Below are 22,134 nucleotides of genomic sequence, written 5' to 3'. Positions count from 1 at the left end.
GTTCATTGTATGTATCGGAAAACACGTAACATGTAAAGATCATATGTATAGAATTTCCAAAATGTAAAAAGAACTTCTTCCGACTATTTAATCACAAAACGAAAATGCCCCTCTAATTGGTTGCATTTTAGTGCATTTTCTATGATTAAGAGATAATTAGAAACAGTAGAGTATTACAGGATATATCTAAATACGCTTTACTTAATAACCCCTAAAATAAACACAATGTTCTCGATTCCATCTGCAACATTGGCTTTGTAAAATGAGTCTGAATTTAAAAATGTTCACATATTTAAACTATTAATTGTACTTAAATTATATAACAAGGAATCGTTTCCGAACAATTTGTTTAGTTTCCAGGCCGTTTTATGAACAGAGACACATGTGAAGTATCGAGTCTACCTTACGTTTTGATGAAAAGCATTAAGGTTTTGAAATGTATTTTTGTATATACAAAATTCATACATATTTTTTGTTGCATTTGTCTTTATATGCTCGGACTTCAAATAAAACGTTAATACACAAATATGGAACGCCTAAACTGTCTGATGAGATACACATTTGTTTACGTGTTGTCAATCTTATATTACTTGCTGTGGTTTTATAACTACATGTGGTCATTTTGTAGTTACGTTATGTAGGGACATCTTTACATTATGTCGTTTTGTCTTTACGTTCTGCCATTTCATCTTTACCTTCTGTAATTTTGTCTTTACGTCCTGTCGTTTTATGATTATTATTAAGATTATTATTAAAATTAGTTTTGGTGGTTTATTAATGTAGACAATAAATTTAGTCGCGCAATAACTTGTAGAGTCGAATTTATGCAAATTTTCGCGGGAGTCGAAATTCCCATGTTTTTGGAATTAAATATTCTGACTACGAAAATCGCCACAAGCCATCAAAAGAGTTCCAAGTGTATCAATTGTGATAATATTGAACGTAAATAACAAATAAGCTATTTTTTACTTTAGAATAAACACTCTAGGGTGACTGGATAGACTACCAAGTATATTTCGTTCAGCATTTTTCTAATCGGCGTTGTTACGTCTATTTTGTCTTTTTACGGACTGACTTTGAAGTTTACACCGGATCGAAAAGTTCCGGGATCACCCGTCATCATGACATTTTTGTTCAAATCACGTAAAGAAGAAATCACTACACGAAAAGAAAAGAAAATGCACGTAAAGTATTTAGAGATCGACATAACGTAAAGATGAAACGACCTCACATTATAAGAAAAACACTGCACGTAAAGATAAATCCACATTACGTCAATATATGTTGACATAACGTAATCATAAAACGACAGAACGTAAAGACAAATTGCAGAACGTGAAGAAGAAATGGCAGAACGTCAAGACAAAACGACATTATGTAAAGATGTTCCTACATAGCGTAAATACAAAATGACCACATGTAATTATAAAACCACAGCAAGTAATATAAAATTGACAACACGTAAACAAATGTGTATCTCATCAGACAGTTTAGGCGTTCCATACACTAAAATGCAACCCTTTTTAGAGACAATGTTGTTATGTGAATACATTGTAAATAGTCAACTTTTGTCGGAAGAAGTTCTTTTTCACATTTGGAAATTCTATACATATTATCTTAACATTTCCCTTGCTTCCCAATACCTACAAAAAATGATTTCACTTAAATTACTTATCAAAATGTATTGGGATCGATTGATCTTTGACTCCTCCTCTAATTAATGCAAAATAACAGAAAACTTTACCGTTTTTCACTTTGATACGTATGATATTCAAAAGCTACATTGATTTATCTTACCATTGACATATGATATAGCGGTTTACGCTCTAGGCCCATTAAAATAGAAAACGTTTTGATGACTGTCCGCAGCATCATAGTTGATTACCGAATATATATTTTAGAAGGTGTATCACTCAATCGATATCATTGATAGATGAATAACCCGATGAAGTCAATGTTTCGGAATTTTTTTTAGACACTTTCGAAGATCCAGGGCTGTTGTAGATTCATTATCGACTTATACTACTTAAATTTGGCATGATTTCCAAGTAGGTGTGGCACATCAGGCATCCTACATCAACCATTCAAGTTGCATGGAAGTGAAGAATTCATACTCACCCATAGCATGTCCGAATTCTGTTTTTCCAGCGTACATAATATCAAACCCGGTTCTTAGTGTCCGAATACCGGACGTGTTATAATAACCCAAAGTGATATATCAGGAAATATTTGTAACTCGCATTTGTTATGCAGAACTGTATATGTAAACTCCCTTCCATAATTCCATTGGAGAGCTTACCATGGAACTGCTCAAAAGTGTAGACATTATTTTTGGTTATTAATGTTCTGTGTTCCCGTTGACCTTTGAAGACAATGTCCATATGATGCATCATCAATCTCTTGATTGTTGCTACACATTTGGATAGGCAGTTTTTTCGAGCCATTCACAGCGCAATAATTTTAGACTACAAAAAATTGTGAGCAATGCTCACTAACTTGATACAAACAATGTCACATTTGATATCCTTCATAATGATTTGGATCAACATTGCAGATAGAAGGTGCACATTATGAACATGTAATACAGATTCTGTGGAAGTTTCATTCAATTCCATACAGTGAAGTAGGAGGAGTAAAGGAAAAGAGATGGGTCCCGACCATATCCCCATATACACAAATGACAAAGTTCATGTTTTGCTTAGTGAAACCCCTGTTAGATACTCTAGAAATTTCACTCAATTCCATCCAGTGGTGCGGGGGTGTAGCGGATAAGTGATGGGTCCCTCCTGTGTAACGGAAGGAAGAACGAAAGGAAGAGTAGACAGACAACCCTATCACTATATACCCCCCAATGAAAACATCCGATACATGAAGTAAGCCTTCCGTGGGTATCAAAACAACGAGTTATGCGTCAAGTAGGATAAGATCTACCGTTGCGTTGCCTCAACAAGGGGATGTCCTTTTAGGCGACAAGATGTATTCAAATAATTCAATTTCAGAAGTAGCACACTTTCTGATTGGATAAAAAAAATGTCAATCGACACATTAACCAAATTTTGAATTGCGACGAGGACGTCATCAACCTTTTTTAATTATTTATTCGTTTAATTTTGATACTTTATAAGGATTGAATGTTATCAACACGTGATTGAGGTTATTTCTTCAAGGACCGAAAAAATATTACAGTCATTTCATGAATACGTATCCGATTGTCACTCCACTCACAAATTCACAAATAAATAAACAATCTCTAGGAACCCTAAGAATTTTTTTTATAGTAAAACTTTGTCTCAGAATTCGTAAGTTAAAAGATCTCAAATTTACTGAAAAGTTAACAGTCATATTAATCCATTAAAGAAGCAAACTTTACATTTATTACGAAATTTAAAAAAAAAAGATATAAGTCATGCAGTTTAATCGGGTCACGATGTAATTTTGATCTTTTACTTAATTCTTTTTAATCCTTTTACATACCTCATGTCCGAAACATGAATGATCTCCGCATTTCAGTTCGACGTTATTTTGATTCACTGAAATATAAGATAATACGCTCTTAAAATTATTGTATTTTTATTTGAACTCTGCTCGGAACCTGCATGCTACAGCATATAAAATTGAGCAAGCCAAATCTTTTAGTAGCTGAATAAAAATGCGTTCGATTCGAAAAACAGTTATGTTTTTACAAAAACCTACAATCATTAAATACTGTTGTGAGTATTATCTTTTAAGTTGATGCTAATATTTTTTTTATTGAAATTATGCAAAATTATCTAATGAGTACATTGTTGTAGGTTGTTAAATGAGTATGGTTCTTTTATACGTTTTGATACCATCGAAAATACATTTTGTAGGTTTTTCAACTATTGGGGTAAATATTTTACTAAGTGACCACGACAATGTCTGTAAAACCAAAACCTCTTTCACTCATACATTTCATATGATCAGCTAATGATCTATCCCGAGTTTTTGTGAGATATGATCTCTCTCCGGCTAATTGTCAAATCATACATGTGCATCTCATTAGTTGCGTCGGGTTTAAAAAACAAACAAACAAAAATTGCACACAGCAGAAGGTAAGACGAATAGTGTCACACCATGCACATCATAGCATGTCTCTATATATAGATCGTAATGTTTTGTGCACCTTACGATTATGATAATTTCGTGACCTAAAGCAAAACATTTATCTTTAATGTTGCGGACAGGCATCAAAAAGTGCTTCTATATCATATGTCAATGGAACGATAAATCAATGTAGTTTTTGAATATCGTATTTATCAAAGTGAAAAACTTTTCTGCTATTTTGCATTAATTAGAGAAGGGGTCAAAGACCAATCGACCCCAATACACTTTGATACGTAATTTAAGTGAAATCGTTTAATGCAGGTATTGAGAAACGGGTATCATGTAAAGATCACATGTCTAGAATTTCAAAAATGTAACACATAACATGTTAATTCAAAAATTGACTATTTAATCACAGACTTGTCTCTAAAAATGGTTGCATTTTAACGCATTTTAATGATTAAGAGATAACGAGGCACCGTAGAATATTACAATGTATATTTCAATATTCTTTACTGAATAACAAATAAAATAAACAAAACGTTTTCGATTCGATCTGCATTATGAGCTCTGCAAAATGAGTTTGAAGTTGCAAATTTCCACATCTAAAGCTACTAATTATATCAAAATTGTAAAATGCAAAATCAATTCCCGGACAATCTGTTCTTTTTCCGAATTGCTGGTACAAGAGAAAAGCATGAATATTATTATCCAAAGCAACTTATTTTTTGACTTGATCAATATTTTAAGTGTTTTTAAGCAGATAGATAAGTTTGACATATTTTTTCTGTTATTTAATAACTGAGGGCACAACAATGTCCGTTTTGAGGAAATTGGAACGAAGAGTTGGATATCTATGGTAACACAAAAAAATACAAAAGTAGTCATAAGAATAACATATATAATTAAAGAAATAATGATCAGCCCAGGCTAGATAAAAAAAAAACTGGGGGTTCGGACGAGGATCATTGATAGGATAATAATTTTGACGCCTTTTCTCTGTTTTTCCATTGGTAGGGGTAAGACCGTAACCTTTGGGTAGCGAAGCTGCTTTTACAGTTGTGATAAATCCAGGTGTCAGTTTAATTTATTCATTCTGAACGTGAAGCAGACAGACGTGATTGGCTGCCCGAAAATTAAAATTATGACATTGTAAACGTTAAAAAAATCTTTTTATTCCTTGGCAAAATATGACAACAGAAGTAAAGATACCTCCTTTTATCAATTCAATGCACAAACCACTTACCATATTTACAACTGCCCTGTACATGTACATATGTATGTTTACGCCGCAAAAAGTAAGTTTAGAACAACTTATAGACAGTAAATTATGGAACGCCTGAACTGTCTGATGAGATACACATTTGTTTATGTGTTGTCAATTGTATATTACCTGCTGAGGTTTTATCATTACGTGTGGTCATTTTGTATTTATGTTATGTAGGAACATCTTTACATTATGTCTTTTGTCTCTACGTTCTGCCATTTCGTCTTTACGTTCTGTCATTTCGTTATGTCAATACGTATTTATGTTATGTGGATTTATCTTTACGTGCAGTGTTTTTTTTTATAACGTGAGGTCGTTTCGTCTTTACGTTGTGTCGATCTCTAAATACTTTATGTGCATCTTTCTTTTATTTACGTGCAGTGATTTCTTCTTTATGTGATGTGGTTACTTCTTTACGTGATGTGGACAAAAATATCATGATGACGAATGTTCCCGGAACTTTTCGATCATGTAAATGTAAAAGGCAAAATCACGGGTTTTGAAAGGGAGTACATCTAAAATTACAAAGTATCAACGTGCAGAAAAATTCCAACCACCAAAATTAAAAAGGAGAGTGGGTCGTGATCAACATATTCAAATATTATAGCCACATATACTGAGATAACCCCCGTGCACCCCATTCATCAACCAGAATATGATTTCCAAGTAACCCTTATACCTTCAATTTACGAATCATTTTGTCGACAACAAAAAGTTGAAGCATGTTTGTATTTTTGCCACTTTTTATACCTTTTTGAGGCAAAAATCTTTTTTTTTTACGTTTTGTTTTTATACTTCTAACTTCTTTTTTTCTAAATAACGAAGTAAATTCCCATATGTATGTATCAACATGTAGCCCAATGTCTCAGCTTTACAGTAGTACCAAGAAAGTTGCGGTAACACTTGGGTTTTGGAGTAAAATTAGTACAATGTAACCTTGCGTCACAGAAAATTGACATAATTGGCAATGTCAAAACTCCTAGAGTATTTATTTTTCAGCAAAAAATGGCTTATTTGTTATTTACGTTCTATATTATCACAGTTGATACTTCTGGGACTCTGTTGATGACGTGGCAATTTTCGTAGATAGAATTTATTCTTTTTAATGCAAAACCTTGGGAATTTCGATTCCTGCGAAAATTTGCATAAATTCGACTCTACAAGTTATTGCTTGTCGGAATTTAATTTTCTACATTAATAAACCGCCAGAACTAATTTTTCAGATAGAATTTTCAACAAATGTTAAAAATATTACCCCTACTCCTAGAAAACAGGTCTCAGTATCAAACATAATTTTCATTCACAGCATATCGACACTGTAAAACTCATAATTTAGGCATTCGTAATTAAATAATGATTAACCTAACATATCTGATTAAATTCAGGCGCTTAGAATTTCTTTTTAGGATTGCAATTACTATAAAATCAAGAAAAGGGGAACTTACAGAATTTCAGAATTTCTTCTATAACACCCGTTATTATCTTTTATTAATTTAAATATTTGATTGTGTGATACCGTGAATTTATATAGTGTCTAAGCTTTCAAATGAGCACAAGTTATAAATATTTGTACGTTTCCAAGTCAAATAAGGTGAGAAATTTCCACCCCTACCCATGAAAAAAATACCTCAACATGAACCAAAATGTTCAATTTAAGATTTTTAACGGTGTACAATCGCCTTTGCTCATTTGAAAGCTTAAATACTTAATAAATATGTTTGGATGTGCAAAAGCATGTTTGACGTACAGTAATAAAAATATTGCACATACATGCAACAGGTTTTAATTTGGAAGAAAATATGAAATTTAAAAAAAATCCCTCTTTATGAAAAATAGATTATTCTCACATTGAAACTGGGAAAAATACGCCCCTGAAATGAGCAGATATGTTGAATACGTCGATAATTAAAACACTAGTACCAACATGCCTTTTTTACATCGATTATATGAATTTTGGTTCATGTTGAGGTATTTTTGTCATGGTAGGGGGCAATTTTTGCACTAAATTGACTTGGAAAAGTTCAAACACTTGGGCTCATTACAAAGCTACTACACTAGCAAATATGTTGGATGCATCGATAATGGAAGCAGTAGCCCGCAGCATGCCCAATATATACCGTTCATATGATAAAAATATGCGCCGTTTATATGCTAAAAATTAACATTTTGGTTCATGTTGTATTTTTTCATGGGTAGGGGTGGCATATTTTGCACCAACTTGACTTGGAAAAGTTCAAATATTAATTACTTGGCCAATTTGAAAACTTAGACACTATACAAATCTACTGTATCACACGGAAGCTTATTTAAACTACGGTATTCTGAAAAAAAATACTAACTTGTGATATAGAAGAATTTCTGAAATTCTGTAAATTCCACTTTTTAGGATTTTATAGTAATTGTAACCCTGACAAGAAAATCAAACGCCTGAATTGATCAGATATGTTGGGTAAATAATTATGTTAATTATGGACGCCTAAAATATGAGTTTCACAGTGTCGGTATGCTGTGAAGGAAAATTATATTTAATACTGAGACCAGTTTTCTCAGTGTAGGGGTAACATTTTTAACATTTTTTGAAAATTCTTTCTTGAAAATTTGTTACTTTGTATTAATTTTGCTACAAAACACAAGTGTTACCGCAACTTTCCTGGTACCGTTGTAAAGCTGAGACATTGGGCTACATACTGATACATACATATGTGAATTTACTTCGTTATATATAAAAAAAGAAATTAGAAGTATAAAAAACTAAAACAATGGGCTCCCAGGAACCTGAATAGCTCACCTGGTTATCTTTCAAAGACAATAACTCAGACAGCTGTCCAACAACTTTGACTCAATGAACACTTTGGTAGGGCTTATCAGAAGGGTCATTCCAACAATTTAAAGTTTTATTCTATTTATCATAGTTTTCAAGACATTGGCGAAAAAACTGTAAAAAAATCATCATTTTTCATCTTTCCAGTGCAATAACTCTTACAAGAAAACGTCTGACAAAGTTGATCCCTGGAGATTTTAGTAATCCTTATAATAAGGATCACTTCAGCAATAAAAAGAATTTGGCTAAACCTAACGGTTTTGGAGGTATATGCAAAAAAACTACCGTCTGACCACTATGTTCTATTTAAAGTAACGGCGGCCAAGTTCTTTTGGAAAGAAATAAGTTTAACATTAAAAATAGCAAAAGAAAGTCGAAAAAGGGCATTAACTACGGCATCAAGACTACCCAAATTTATTTCGTTCAGCACTTTTCTAATCCGCATTATGATGTATATTTCCCTTTTACGGTCTGATTTCAAGTTTACACGATCGAAATGTTCCGTGGTCATACGTCATCATGATATTTTTGTGCACAAAAGTGCATATTGATGTTACGTAAATATATGTTGACATAACGTAATCATAAAACGACAAAGATGAAATGACAGAACGTGAAGACGAAATGACAGAACGTAAAGACAAACCGACATAATGTAAAGATGTTCCTACATAACATAAATACAAAATAACCACATGTAATTATAAAACCACAGCAAGTAATATAAAATTGACAACACATAAACAAATGTGTATCTCATCAGACAGTTTAGGCGTTCCATAGTAAAAAATAAATGATAGATTGCATTTCCTATTTATAAGCCTCCTGATCAAAGCCCTCCCTTTTTCCAAGATTCTTGACCCGCCCCTGCCCTGGACAATGGTGTTTCCTTCTAATATTCTTTAACAACTATGTTACCCTTGTGGGTCTTTTCGTACGGCTTTTAAACTGGAGTCTTTTTGAGAGGTAACAAATTATAATGCATCTGAAGTTCTTTCTCCATTTGCGTTGGAATGTTTACAAGCAATCTGGTTTGTTTTTCATCAACCCAATTAATCCGCTCAGAGCAGCGGCGTATCCAGAGGGAATGAACGGGGTTTGGCGCCCCATTTTTATTGGACAAATTTGTGATTTTCATGTGTAAAATAAACTATAAATGGTAAATAATGTCCCAGCACACACACACACACACACACACACACACACACACACACACACACACACACACACACACACACACTTTTTTCTGAGGAACCCCGGACGGCACCACCCTTTCAAAGTGCGGATCCGCCCCTGCAGAAAATATTGCATGACAAGCATCAGTTTAACATAATAAGAAAAAAAATATTGTGACAACATGTATACACATGCTTCCATGCAAAGTTTAAAGTTCACAGTTTATGTATTATCGAATTTATTACGAAATCCAGTCTTGTCAAGAACCCACGAGTCGCATTGTTTTTGTTTGAGAATCCCTGATTGATTGTAAAATCTTAAACGTTTTATTTGTAGTCCAAGCAAACAAAGACAGATGAAAAAAATATGTACGATGTTTGTATGTACAAAAATAATTTCTCTATATTTTACATGTGTCTTTGTTCATAAAACGTCCCGGAAACTATATTCGACGTCACATACAGCACATTTTAGATTTGAAGCTCTATTTTTTAAAATGTCGGGACTTACCGCTAGAGTTGTCTCTCATTTATTTAATCTGAAGATGGTTCGCATATATGCATGACGTGATAGTTCCAACGAGACGTTTATTGGCTGAAATCGTGCGTAACAAATTCTTACGGGAAAATCCTATAGGTACGAGATCACAATTAATTTCCCTTGACGAATATAGTTCCTTTTTTTAGCATGTTTCTTCCTGATTTTTTTTCTTTGTGATTTGGTCCTATGAAAGAAGGTCAAAATTTAGGACATTTGGCAGTGGTCACTTTTCATGTCTACGGGGTCTCCGAAGCAAAGTTGCCAAAAAAAAAATTATGGTGAATTTTTCTGGCACTCTTATAGAAATCTGCTTTTATACATGTTTCCATATTGGTGAAGTTTGAATGAGTTTGAAGCGGTGGAATTTTTTAATATGTCAAGATGAGTCTGTTGAAATGCACTACGAAATTAATTGTGTCCTCGTACCTATACTAATATCTGCCATGTTGGTTTCTACGGGACGATTTGTTTACAAACGAAGTTCGCAAGTTCCCGTCGAACTCCGGTGACAATCGTCTGCTCGATCAACTTCTCGGTATTGTACGATGTTCTCGTAGAATAAATCCGAGATATCTGAATTAGCGCCGAAATGCATTCTAGGTTCTCCGGTTTTTTGGACAAACCATTTAAACGTAAACAACATCTCCTAGCAACTCGATCACTGTAAACATGGCCGACGTTAGACAATGTAAATATTGGGACCGAGAATTAAAATCTCACCGGAATTTAACGATTCAGTGTTTAGGGAGAAGCCATTTGTCTAAACGAATGAGCAAGTCATTTAAGACAATTTAAAAGAGGTAGGTGTCAATAAAGTCGCAGAAAATATTTTTATTCAAATTTTAACAGTATCTTCTTTTTGTGACGCCGAGTATAGGCAAATTGTCCGCCAACGATTCCATGTTACACAATTTTAGTACAATTAATAGTTTAAATATGTGAAACTTCACAGCTTCAATCTCATTTTGCAAAGCCCATGTTGCAGATCGAATCAAGAACATTGTGTTTATTTTATTCGTTATTCAATACAGAATATTTAGATATACATTATAATAATCTACGGTGCCTCGTTATCCATTAATCATTGAAAATGCACTGAAATGCAACCAATTTTAGAGGCATTTTTGTTCTGTGATTAAATAGTCAACTTTTGTCGGAAAAAGTTATTTTTTTTACATTTTTGAAATTCTATACATGTGATCGTTACATGATACCCGTTTCCCAATGCCTGTAATAACGATTTCACTTAAACAACTTATCAAAGTGTTTTGGTGTCGACTGATCTTTAACCCCTTTTCTAATTAATGCAAAATAGTAGAAAACACTACCGTTTTTCACTTTGATAAGTATGAGATTCAAAAACTACATCGATTTATCTTTCCATTGACATATACTATAGCCGTACATGTATAACCTCTAGCCCCATTGAAGTTCGAAAAATCCTTAGCCGTCCGCAGCACTATTTGTTAAGTCATACAAATTAAAGAAACGGTAATATTAAACGGACTTCATAGCTTTTTTTCTGTAAGTTTGATTTCTCTTTTTTTCAAAAGAAATATTTAAACTTGTGTTATTGATCAGTAGTTATTATAGTCTTGTCAGATTAAATGAAGTTATTATCATACGAATCTTTTTAGTAAAATACATTCAATCAATTATTTTGAACCAAAAAACAAAAAAAACCCTTTAAAATGAAACAATTTGACAAATATCAAAGCGAGTTGATCAGATGATCTGATCTTTTTTAACAGGAATTACAGTTTAATTTGCTTGGTAAACTACTTTATTGAATTAACAATGGAGCTTGATTTCTATGTTTATTAAAAAGATTTTTTTTGGTTTAATTTCAGTATGAACATGCCTTGCTCACTAGTAATCAGAATTATTCAAAATTGATGCAGCTTTTATTATGTAAAAAAATTTTTAGGTTTAATTTGAGTATGAACATGCCTTGTTCACTAGTAATAAGAATTATTCAAAATTGATGCAGCTTTCATTATGCTTTCATTCTCAAAATCATTAGTAGCTCAAGCCTTCGTTTTCCTTTCAATTGTAGTTGATAACCATAAATTCTTTTTTTCAGAGAAAAAATATCTTATACATACTGTAGGTAAAAATTTCCTACATTTCCTAGATCTCCTACCTTCAGCTGTTAAATTTAAATTATCACAGAAATTACTCCATTGTTACTAATTTGAAAGATGAGATCCCTTATCAATTGAAAACTCGTACAATGTATTTATCTTATGCAACTCCAGATCAACAAAGTCAGAGGTTATTGTAAACCCGCTTTAATATAATCGGTTTGGACATTTTTTGTGCAAGGAAACGCCATAAGAAGCATGCCTATTGAAGAATGAAAAATAAAAAAATAAAAAATGAAGTCCTACTAGCTTATTATTATAAGTACAGCCAAACATGTGAATTGCAAAAAGAAATGAATTGTTTCTCCTTTTACGAACAAAATAAATACAATCATGTAATAACATCAATAACAATAACGATAAACGAAACGGCTCAAACTATATAAAGTATCTATTTGGTACAAAGCCGATAGGTAAAAAACATTGTCAGCAAAGAAAAGACAATTAAATATTGATTCTTCTTATAATGGTACTCATGTCTTCTTCGTGCTATCTTTGCCAAGCCTTTGACTCTTCAAGAAACATAAGAATCTGCATACTTCTGTATTAACACACTGCCTCAAGTTAACATAAGGTTTACTATTCAAACAATAGCTAAATTTTAGAGATTCCCCGCATGAACTTGATTATCATTTTCCTTCAGGTGTGATTTTTCAAACCTGAATATCCAGTCAATAGTGGTAGACTTTTTGTCTTAAAAGTAGAGACTGTGAAAATACGTTAATGAACATACATAACGAAAATAATGTTAATACTTAAGTCATTAATACCGTACATATTTTGGTTATAGACTTAAGGTTTCACACACGGTCGACTATTATGTGTACATCATTTAAACTGTAAAGGAAATGTTGCGATCACAGATAATTCGACTAACTAAATATCGATTTCAAAACAATATCACAAGAAATACAACGACTTTTTCGTCCGTTAAAAACAGAAAGAATGGTATAGGGAATACAATTTGCAAACATATTTCTATATTTGCGAAATTAAAGTTGATTCAAAAAAGCCGACAAAACGTATTTCCTTATTGGTATAACGTACCTTGTTCTATTGACACTAAATTGGGACAGACATTATGCTATATGTAATTAAAAAAGTAAAAGAAATACACTTAATCATTCTAATGTAATGCTACGCTCTTTACTACCACAAACGTATAATAAGAATGAAATACTACTCTTACCATGATTTTGTTGATAAATCTGATTATACACCTTTAAATTACAGTCGTTTGTTTCACAGTAACAGGGATTATGCTCGGTTGGGACACTGGTACATGGAGCAGCGTGTTGATGCTGAAATATTTATGGAGTTGATATAACAATAATAGTACTACTGAAATATCATTTTGGTATATGTCTACAGTTCGTTCAATCCAACATGGCAATGTATTTATGCAGGAGCATCATTTTTGTTGTTTTCGCCTTGAAAGTAAAATACATATGGCCGCATTACATATTTCAAAGGGCTATCGTATTCCCCTGTAGCTTACTTATACCTTTTAAAGCTTAATATTAGGTTATTTTTCTATTTATCATTGAATAAAAATTGAAACAGTTTTACAGTTATCACAAAGTTACAAAACACGTCTATATGCATTTTTTATATAGATTTTCATTTAGTTTTGAGGTTTTTAGAATGGTATTCGTGGTCTTCTTTGTATTTCGTGTTTTAAATGCCATATCAACGTTATCTTACATTCTGGAAATATTAAACAAATTATAGTTTAAACCACTTATAAATGTTTTCTATGCCAAAACTATGTTAACAAACTAACACGTAAACAAAGAAATCTTGCACATTTAAACTGACGCCACTATTTGAGGTTTTCAAACAAGTTCAGACTTGTCGCAATTACAAATTCATGTAGTAAGAGCATTCATTTTATACCTTTCCATCTGATATTACCTTCATATTTTAATGTTTGTATGCTTATTTTACATACTTGCATAATTTTACAATGCAAAATTGTAAGATAATATTGCACATATACAAATGTACGTCTCTGCACATATGTTAAAATTTGTAATACTTATTAAGTATTAAATATACCTCACTTTTCACTAGTTACATATTTTAACAATATAGTTTAACAAAGAATTGTTTAAATATGTTAAAGAGTAAGGTGTTGTAACATAACGTTCAGGCAATGAAATGTTTCGTAAGCGTGCCATGCATTTTAAAGCTATTAAAAGTACAACCACTGCACATTCATTATTATCTTCAACGATAAATTCAAATCCTCAAACTATTTTAAATGATTGTATTTTATTATTGTCTAGCCAAGGCACCCAATATTGAATTTTGAAATAATCATGCATATACATGTAGTAGCCTGATACTTAAGTATTTGCAAGTTGTCTTTATAAGGAAATGAAAGGGGGGTTCTGTGATGGGTGGAGTTTAAACTATAAAAAATAAACGATTTATTTTTGTGACGTCGGAATTATTGTATAACACCAAATCTTCATGTTAGATTATGGTTTTAAACAGTGCAAAGTTTGAAGTTATTTGATTGTAAGATCAAACTACTTTTTTGTACTAAAATTAAATTATAAGGAATGACTGTTTAGGCCCGTAGGCAGGAATTTTTAGAGCGGGATTATTTAGACTCGCAGACCTTAATAGTTACAAACCAAACAAAACTTCAACTTTAGTAATGCTTATTCGTTTTTATAAGAAGGGGTAGAACTCCCAAAACCTCTTAAGAACCCCCAAGAACCCCTAAGCTGGCTACGGGTGAGGTGATATTTAGTGTGCACTACGTGATTGAGGTTATTTCCCCATAAACCAAAGTCATTCCTTTAAGCTGCATTAGCTGCCAAATTTGTTCAGTTCTAATTCTACTGATTTTTTTTGACTCAATGAAATAAGTTTGTATTAATGCAATCGAAGCAATAAATGCCAATAATACCTAAAGAATATTGTGAAATTAACGGTTTGTGTTTAATCAAAGAAGAACGATAGATCGTACATACATGTAACAATACATAATTTACAATAGAATTTTTTTCTTTCACGGTCTTACTTGCCGTTGATTAACCACTTTCGCTTTGGAATTATATTATGTTTTAAAGTATCGACCCTTACAGCACATGCGCGAATTAAGGTCATCAGAAGTCACATGCTTACGTTTTTTTTGTCAAGCAAAATAGTAAATGTATTGGCACCTATTTCATGTATTTAACATATTTTATTTGTGGCTATCAATTGCAATTATACAGGAAAGTACAATCTAGTAGAAATAATTCAAAGTTTAGACATATTTCAACAGAAACTAAACATTGCAAAAATGACAGCTAATGCAGCTTTTAATGAATTTTAAATACCGAATACCTGAAGACGAATAAGGTAAAGCAATGCCTCGAAGTCAGTGGAAGTCACCCAAAGGACAAAAGTCGCCATCCCGGGGAAATATTAAGGAAGACAAACGCCTAAAGGAGAAGCGAAGAAGAACAGAGCCTAGTAAGAACTCCGCCTTTTGTGAAACTGAACCAGGTGAGTTCATAATCGATTTCTCTGAAGTAAGTCAGAATACCATTGACCTTCGAAAAAAAAACATCCACATCGGTGACCAGGGGGGAAACATCTTATTCAGTTAATCAATTTTTTTTTGTCAAAACGAACACAATTTACAAAAAAAAATTAATGTATTACCCTATCAGTTTCTTCATTCCCTTTAAACTCGTATCAAAGTCATGAAGTATAAAGTATCAAAGAATTTGTTGACCTATTAGTTTGGTAAAACAATCTTTATTTTCGCAGTTCAACGAATCAACAGTTATCAGGCTAGTGTACTAGATCTCTTGAGGTCTAATAAGAGAACGATAAGTTCTTTCTTATGCAAGGAAACGCTGATCACGGATCGCTGCAGATCCCTCAAAAGCGGCTTTGTTAAATTGGAAGCCTATACGACGCGTTAAGACCATGAACTATTCTTTACGGTATTTTTGTATGTGAAGCTTTATGCATGGCAAAAGGTATGAACAAGGGAATGCATGTTTGATGAAAAATAGTTCAAACGGATTGAAGTAGTGTAAGACCCTCTAAACATTTTTTAACCCATATATACTTACGTTATCATCCCTGTATTATGAAGTACATGATCCAATGGAGCAGCTTAGCGAATATAGGGATTACCCAGGCAGCATTCCTACGTTGGGCCAACGTAGGGCACCCAATGGTGGCCCAACGTTGTAAGTGCATATAGAGTCAACGTTGGCCCAACGGAGGCAAACAATAGTTGGGCCAAAGTTGGCCCAACATAATGCCAACATTGACCCAACGAATCCCCAATGTTAGCCAAACATAAGCCCAACGTTAACCCAACCATATAGTCAGACGATTGTATTCCTTAAGATATTAGAACATAGTTTTATTATGTATTTCCTGGTCATGTCGCAGAGTGCTGATGCTGAGCACTCCTTCAGAGTAGGCGCTCACGTTTCCCCTCAGTTTATCATATGAATTCTTTACAGTAAGAATAATATACCAATGGCAAGTTGATTGTAGTTTACAAGATTAAAACAAGAAAATCTATTTTAAAATTAGCAGATAATAGTAGCATTAGTATACTAATTACTGATTTTTTTTTGCATTGAATATACGTATGGTAATACCTGTCAATGTTTTGTGTTTAGGATGAATTGACATTGAAAATATGTATACATTTGTTCAAAATGAAAGATAACTTTTGTTTTGTAAAAGGTGTAGTATGCTCTCAGTTACAAAGCTGCATGAGGGGGAGATAATCATGTACACTGTTGTTAGATTTGGTTATTCATAATAATTATTTGGTGTTATTAAGTTCTAAATATTAAATGCGAATATTTGTTGCATGAATATTAAACATGCAGTTAACAGAACTCAAGAAAAGAGCCAACAATACTTTTTGAAAGAAGTAAAATTGTATTGATAAACATAAAAAATTGGTGTTTCAACGTTTAGCCAACGTTGACCCAAATTATTGTCGCAGTTTAGATGCAATACAATATTTGCTTTCATACATCCGGATTTGCTTTCTAGTTTTACTTTCTTGAGACATACATTTTTGCATCAAGAATTATATTAAGCCTTTTTAGCATGTTTGTTACATTTGTACCAAAGTCGTTTCGACGTTGGTTCAATGTTGGTTCAGTGTTGGCTCACTGTTGGCTCTGGGTTGGACAAATGTAGAATAATGCCAATAATGTAATCATGGTGTTGATTTAAAAATCAAAATTTAAAGAGAAACATACAATAAAATGGTTGTTCAAACATAGTAGGGCCAACGTTGGACCAGCGTTAGGCCAACGTAGAACCTGTTTATGATATGAAAATATTTATAATTTCAAAATATCGTGTTTAACCATTTGGTTAAAAATAAATCAAGAACAAATATGGACTACTACATTGGGCCAACGTTGGGCCAACGCCAACAAAAAGCCAACGATTCAACCATCAGCCAAAGTTGGCCCAACGGAGGCATGCTGTGTGGGTAATCGTCTTAGACGTATGTTTAATATTTATTTGATGTGATATGAATCGTTAATTTAATAACCCACCTAAAAGAAATGTCCCTACACCACCAAGCATCGCGTGTAATGGTGCACTTAGTTACAACCCTAGATTAATGTTGTTTTCCCTATATCAATTATGACCCCATGGAACAGTTTAGTGAATTGAGTCGTCCCATTCTGAGACGTATGTATAATATTGATTTGGTGACATGTATCATTAATTTAATCCTCTATCTTACAAAATATAACCTATATGAGCTGTACTGTACTACCATCTCATACTAACGTACATCGTGTGCTAAGTTTATTTATTTAGCCAAGCTGACTAAGAGGTCTAGAGTGCCGGACTTAGCGCAGACGGTTTTAAAGAGACACACGTTTTGAGCCGGTATAGATTTTTGTATAAAAATATGAAACTAAAAACATTTACAAACACTGCGATAAAAAATAAAATATACAAAACAGAAGAACTTGATTATTTTACAACTATATTTGTGACTCAATTGTTTGAGTATCTGAGACTTTCTGGGATAGCATGTGTAAATAAACTAAATACATTTAGGTATCATCGTGAAAAAATTATTATTGTCATATTAAAACTGAATAATACGCGCTTGAAATGAGCAGGTATGTTAAATTAATAAACACGATACAATTTAAATTTGCATAACACCAAATTGCAAATCTTGCACCGCTTTTTCTTCACCCTACCATGTCATGTGAATAACCATTGGATGCAGATTCGCATGGGATTTAATAAAATGCATTTTGTTTTACAGTATTTACTAAAATAAATTTGTAGTTACAATTTTAAATTCCATGGGATTTTTTAGTGTCCCATTGGATTTTTTTTTCTCCCATGGGATTTTTGTTCTCTCATGGAATATCCCATGGGATATCTTGTGTTAAAATACAATGATAGTCATAGAGAGTGTACGACTAACATATTCACATGTGCATTTTTCTTCTCTGCAATCTGAATAAGAAAGCCTAATGACTAAAAGAGAGAGATTTATTGTATTGTTTTGGGATGTTTTTGAAGTTTTCAGTCTTTTATAGCTTCGAAATAAAATCACTTTGAAAATTCACTGATCAACCACAAACATAAAACAACGAAATAGAAAAAAATATTCAAAGACACTCTGACTATAAATATGCTGTTTAAGAATATAAACTTAAAATGCTATATGAGCAGCACTTTTATCTTAGTATTTGAATAAATTATAAAAATTCTCATGGAAGTCTAAATTCAGGTCCATAATCAGCTTTTTGGCACTTCTTTTTCTTCTTGGTCAGCTTCAACTCATGAAACATGCTTCCTTTCTTGTCTCTGTAGAATAAAACAAGTAAAAATCTTTATGTAAACAAAATATATAAAATGTTTTACAATATCATTTTATTTGTAATTAAAGTAATCTTATTTTTTCTTACTTGATATATGTTCATTTCTAATATCAAAAGCTGAAATTACTTGCAATCAAGACTTTTAAAAGATAACATGAACAGACAAACAGATACACAGATAAAGTGCTTTTTATATAAGTTGGTGCAGCATTTTTGATTTATTGTGCAAAGTGTGAACAACAGATGGATGGACACCAGTATGCCATAATATGTCCCTGTTTCAAAAAACAGGAGTATGAAAATTCTGGAGTACTGTGTATACCTGATATGATTAGCTATCAATTTCCCATATACTGAATTAGTCATTCACCATAGAGGCAAGCAGGTGGCTGGTCCCTGAAATGGAGAAAAACAATTCTGCATGATAATACAAATGGTACCTTTCAACTTAGTTGAATTAATTTTCATTGCAAACATTAAATGTTTAGGCCAACATGCTGGGGGTAAGTTTAATCAAAATTAATTCAGAGATTTTGGAGAAAGCTGTAGTTGAACTTTCAAAAAATGTAACAAGTTCAGTGGAGTCTGAGTTGCTCATTTGCTTTTGTTACTTTGTATGATTTTAGTTACTTTATGTTCTTTGTTGTGTATATCTGTTTTTCATGTCTGGTCTTTGTTCCTGAATTACATTCCTTTGATTGCCGCTATTACATTTGTTCCCTTTATTACCTTTGAAACACAAGGTATGTTAGGGGTGCAAAGAGAATAGCTTAAAAATAATGGTCCAGTTCAACTATAATTTTAGAATAGGACTTGACAAACTCTATTTGCAACTGAATATTCATACAATAAAGGGATTTGTTTTGGGCTTAATCATATAACAAAAGCATCTGTATATAAAAAGAAACATCTCCTGATAGCAAGTAATAGTGATTTTTACCCAAACTTAACATCTAGCTAGAGCTTGTTTATCTTTCCTCAGACAAAGTTGGTTTAATATTTAATTATGCAAGTTCTAGATATGTCACTCACCTTTTACAAGTCATTACTAAGAATCCTTTCATGTATCCTGTAATCTCTCTTGAGCAACATAGAGCGCCTTCAAAAAAAAATTATACTTATTATGCATTATTTCAGAATTAGATAACTTTCAGATTCTGCAATAGACAGTAAAATGGAGTTATAAACATGTAACTGAAACAGGGGCTGCACAGGCTTCCAAAATTCTGTCCCTAAATTTTTAATAAATTTTCAGAAATAAAAGCAAAAAGTGGTGTCCAAATAAATATTCCAGTTTTTCTCCGTGAGTAGAAAAAATGAAGTCAGTACAACTTATATGCTGTAGTACAATTTCCAAATCTTAACACAATTTCTCTTCAAAAACAAGAAATCTGACACCCCAATTCCCACTTATGAAAACTTGCATCCAATCTTCAGTGTGTGATGGACAGATTGGAGAACTAAACTAGTATTTTATTTTTAAAATGCTAAAATCAAAACTCTGTACTAAATTTGGGTCTAGAATCATTGAATCTATTATGGTTTCAAATGATCATATCTATATTGTTAATTTCAAATTTAAAGCCTTTCTGAATTGTTAATACAGAAGATTTACAACATAAACAACCTACATTTGTACCAATAACTATCCATATCTACATTGTAACAAAAAAAAACCATTTGTATTGTATTTTATGTGAGAAAGTACCTACCTCTATCTAGTTTGTCTTTCTGCGTGCACAGATAAACTTATGGAACATCAGTGTGCCATTCTAGAAAGAAAAGTAAAAGTCATGAATTCAGACTGTAAAAAAATATCATCTAGAGACAATCACATACAAAATGTATTATTCCAGCATTCAAAAATGGTCATTGCTTATACTGTTTTAGACACATTTGTCACTCGATATGTATTCCATTGTAGAAGAATTACCATTGTAGTACATAAATAAAAATCATTGCTTAAAATATACAAACTATAACGTGTGACTCTGCCACATTTGCCCAAAATATTGAAAAAAAATTCCAACAAAAACAGGGGGTCTAATCCCAGACCATACCCTTTGAAAAGCCATCATGTTTACACGGTTTTAGTAGACATTATCTGGAAGTGAGACCTGCTCTTGTTGTCTAGTACATGCATCCCACTTGTATAACTCAGAGATCCTTCCACTCGCGTTTATTTCTTTAGTAAACGACAATATCGAATACTCGGGAATTCTCGGGAAAGATTTTGAAAGCAGTGAAAGTTCTTATTCTCGCGTGCTTATTCTTATGGTACCAGTATCGTATTGTATATCCCTGAGCAGGTGTACGTGAAAACATGGATGCTATAAAAATATAGTGCATTTTCTTTTTGCCTCTCTACAAACTAATATTTTGTCAAAAGATATGAACAATGACTTATAAAATAGAGCAAACATCACACTGTAAGATGAAGAACTTTTTTAAAAGAAAATCTAACATTATATCATAAAAATGTTCCACTGAAAAGATTGGTTTGGTGAGTGCAAAACGAAAGTGAAAGTAGGGAAAATGGCTATTTATAGTTTGAGACTACTTTTCTGTCCGATCTTCGTGGACTCACCCTATTTTCTTTGCGGGAAATTATTTTTCCACATGACCTTAGAAATGTTACATAAGTGAAAGTTTTATTGAATCAATTTACATATTTTTTTTTAAATCCTAAAAATATGCACTTCACTATAGAAGTCTATGGGAAAATTAATACGATACTGAGACCTAGTAAGCCAGTTTTTCAAGTAAAGTTGGATATTCATCAAGTGGTCTTTACCAGCTGAAAAAGTAGTACCCCAATGCAGGTAACACTTTTAAGATGAATTAGCCAACTTTTGAACCTGATTTTTTATGGTAGCTCTGGTTTTTTGCATTTATGGTTAATCTTTACCAAATTTGGAAATGCACTTTGTTTTCATAAATTTGTATAATATCAGTTCAATAAAATTATTCTCTTGACTGTTTATGATGAGCATATCTATATTCATGTAACCTAAAGCAAGTAATACTCCTGCATAAAGGATAGTTTTCAAGTTACAACACATTTTAAGTATGTGGTTAGGACTTGAAAATAGTCATTTTCCATACATTGCCTCTTATATATGAAAAAATGAATATTTTTTTTTATTTTTTGTTTTTCTATCAAATAAATAGCTAAAATGAGTTGCCATAGAACTGTGTGGTTGATTTAAAGACAGAAATGTCACAAAAGTCAACAGCCAATTTTTTAGTGGACTTTTTTTAGTGGTTCAAATG

General features: G+C 32.4%; 1 protein-coding gene and 1 long non-coding RNA gene across 4 annotated transcripts in view; both read right to left on the bottom strand.

Moving 5' to 3' along the window:
- Positions 1-22,134, bottom strand: part of LOC148612439 (uncharacterized) — a 128,596-nt gene that overhangs the window by 68,774 nt on the left and 37,688 nt on the right. For all 3 annotated transcript variants that reach the window (XM_088593860.1, XM_088593857.1, XM_088593858.1), the window contains exons 4-5: positions 13,203-13,314; positions 3,475-3,530 (exon numbers count right to left, since the gene is read on the bottom strand). In XM_088593860.1, coding sequence (XP_088449986.1) covers positions 3,475-3,530; positions 13,203-13,314 — 168 coding nt within the window. The remainder of the gene's footprint in view (positions 1-3,474; positions 3,531-13,202; positions 13,315-22,134) is intronic.
- LOC148612442 (uncharacterized) lies at positions 13,323-21,292 on the bottom strand. The gene is made up of 4 exons (XR_015924406.1): positions 20,574-21,292; positions 19,894-19,960; positions 19,184-19,257; positions 13,323-18,847 (listed from the first exon to the last, which is right to left on the bottom strand). It is a non-coding gene; the product is annotated as an uncharacterized LOC148612442 (long non-coding RNA).

The sequence above is a fragment of the Perna viridis genome, chromosome 7 (assembly GCF_037379345.1).
Source record: "Perna viridis isolate PV_CMFRI_1.1 ecotype Kerala chromosome 7, ASM3737934v1, whole genome shotgun sequence".
Taxonomy (NCBI): domain Eukaryota; kingdom Metazoa; phylum Mollusca; class Bivalvia; order Mytilida; family Mytilidae; genus Perna; species Perna viridis.
Note: the sequence above shows the minus strand (reverse complement) of the source record. Positions and strands in the feature narration are given on the sequence as shown.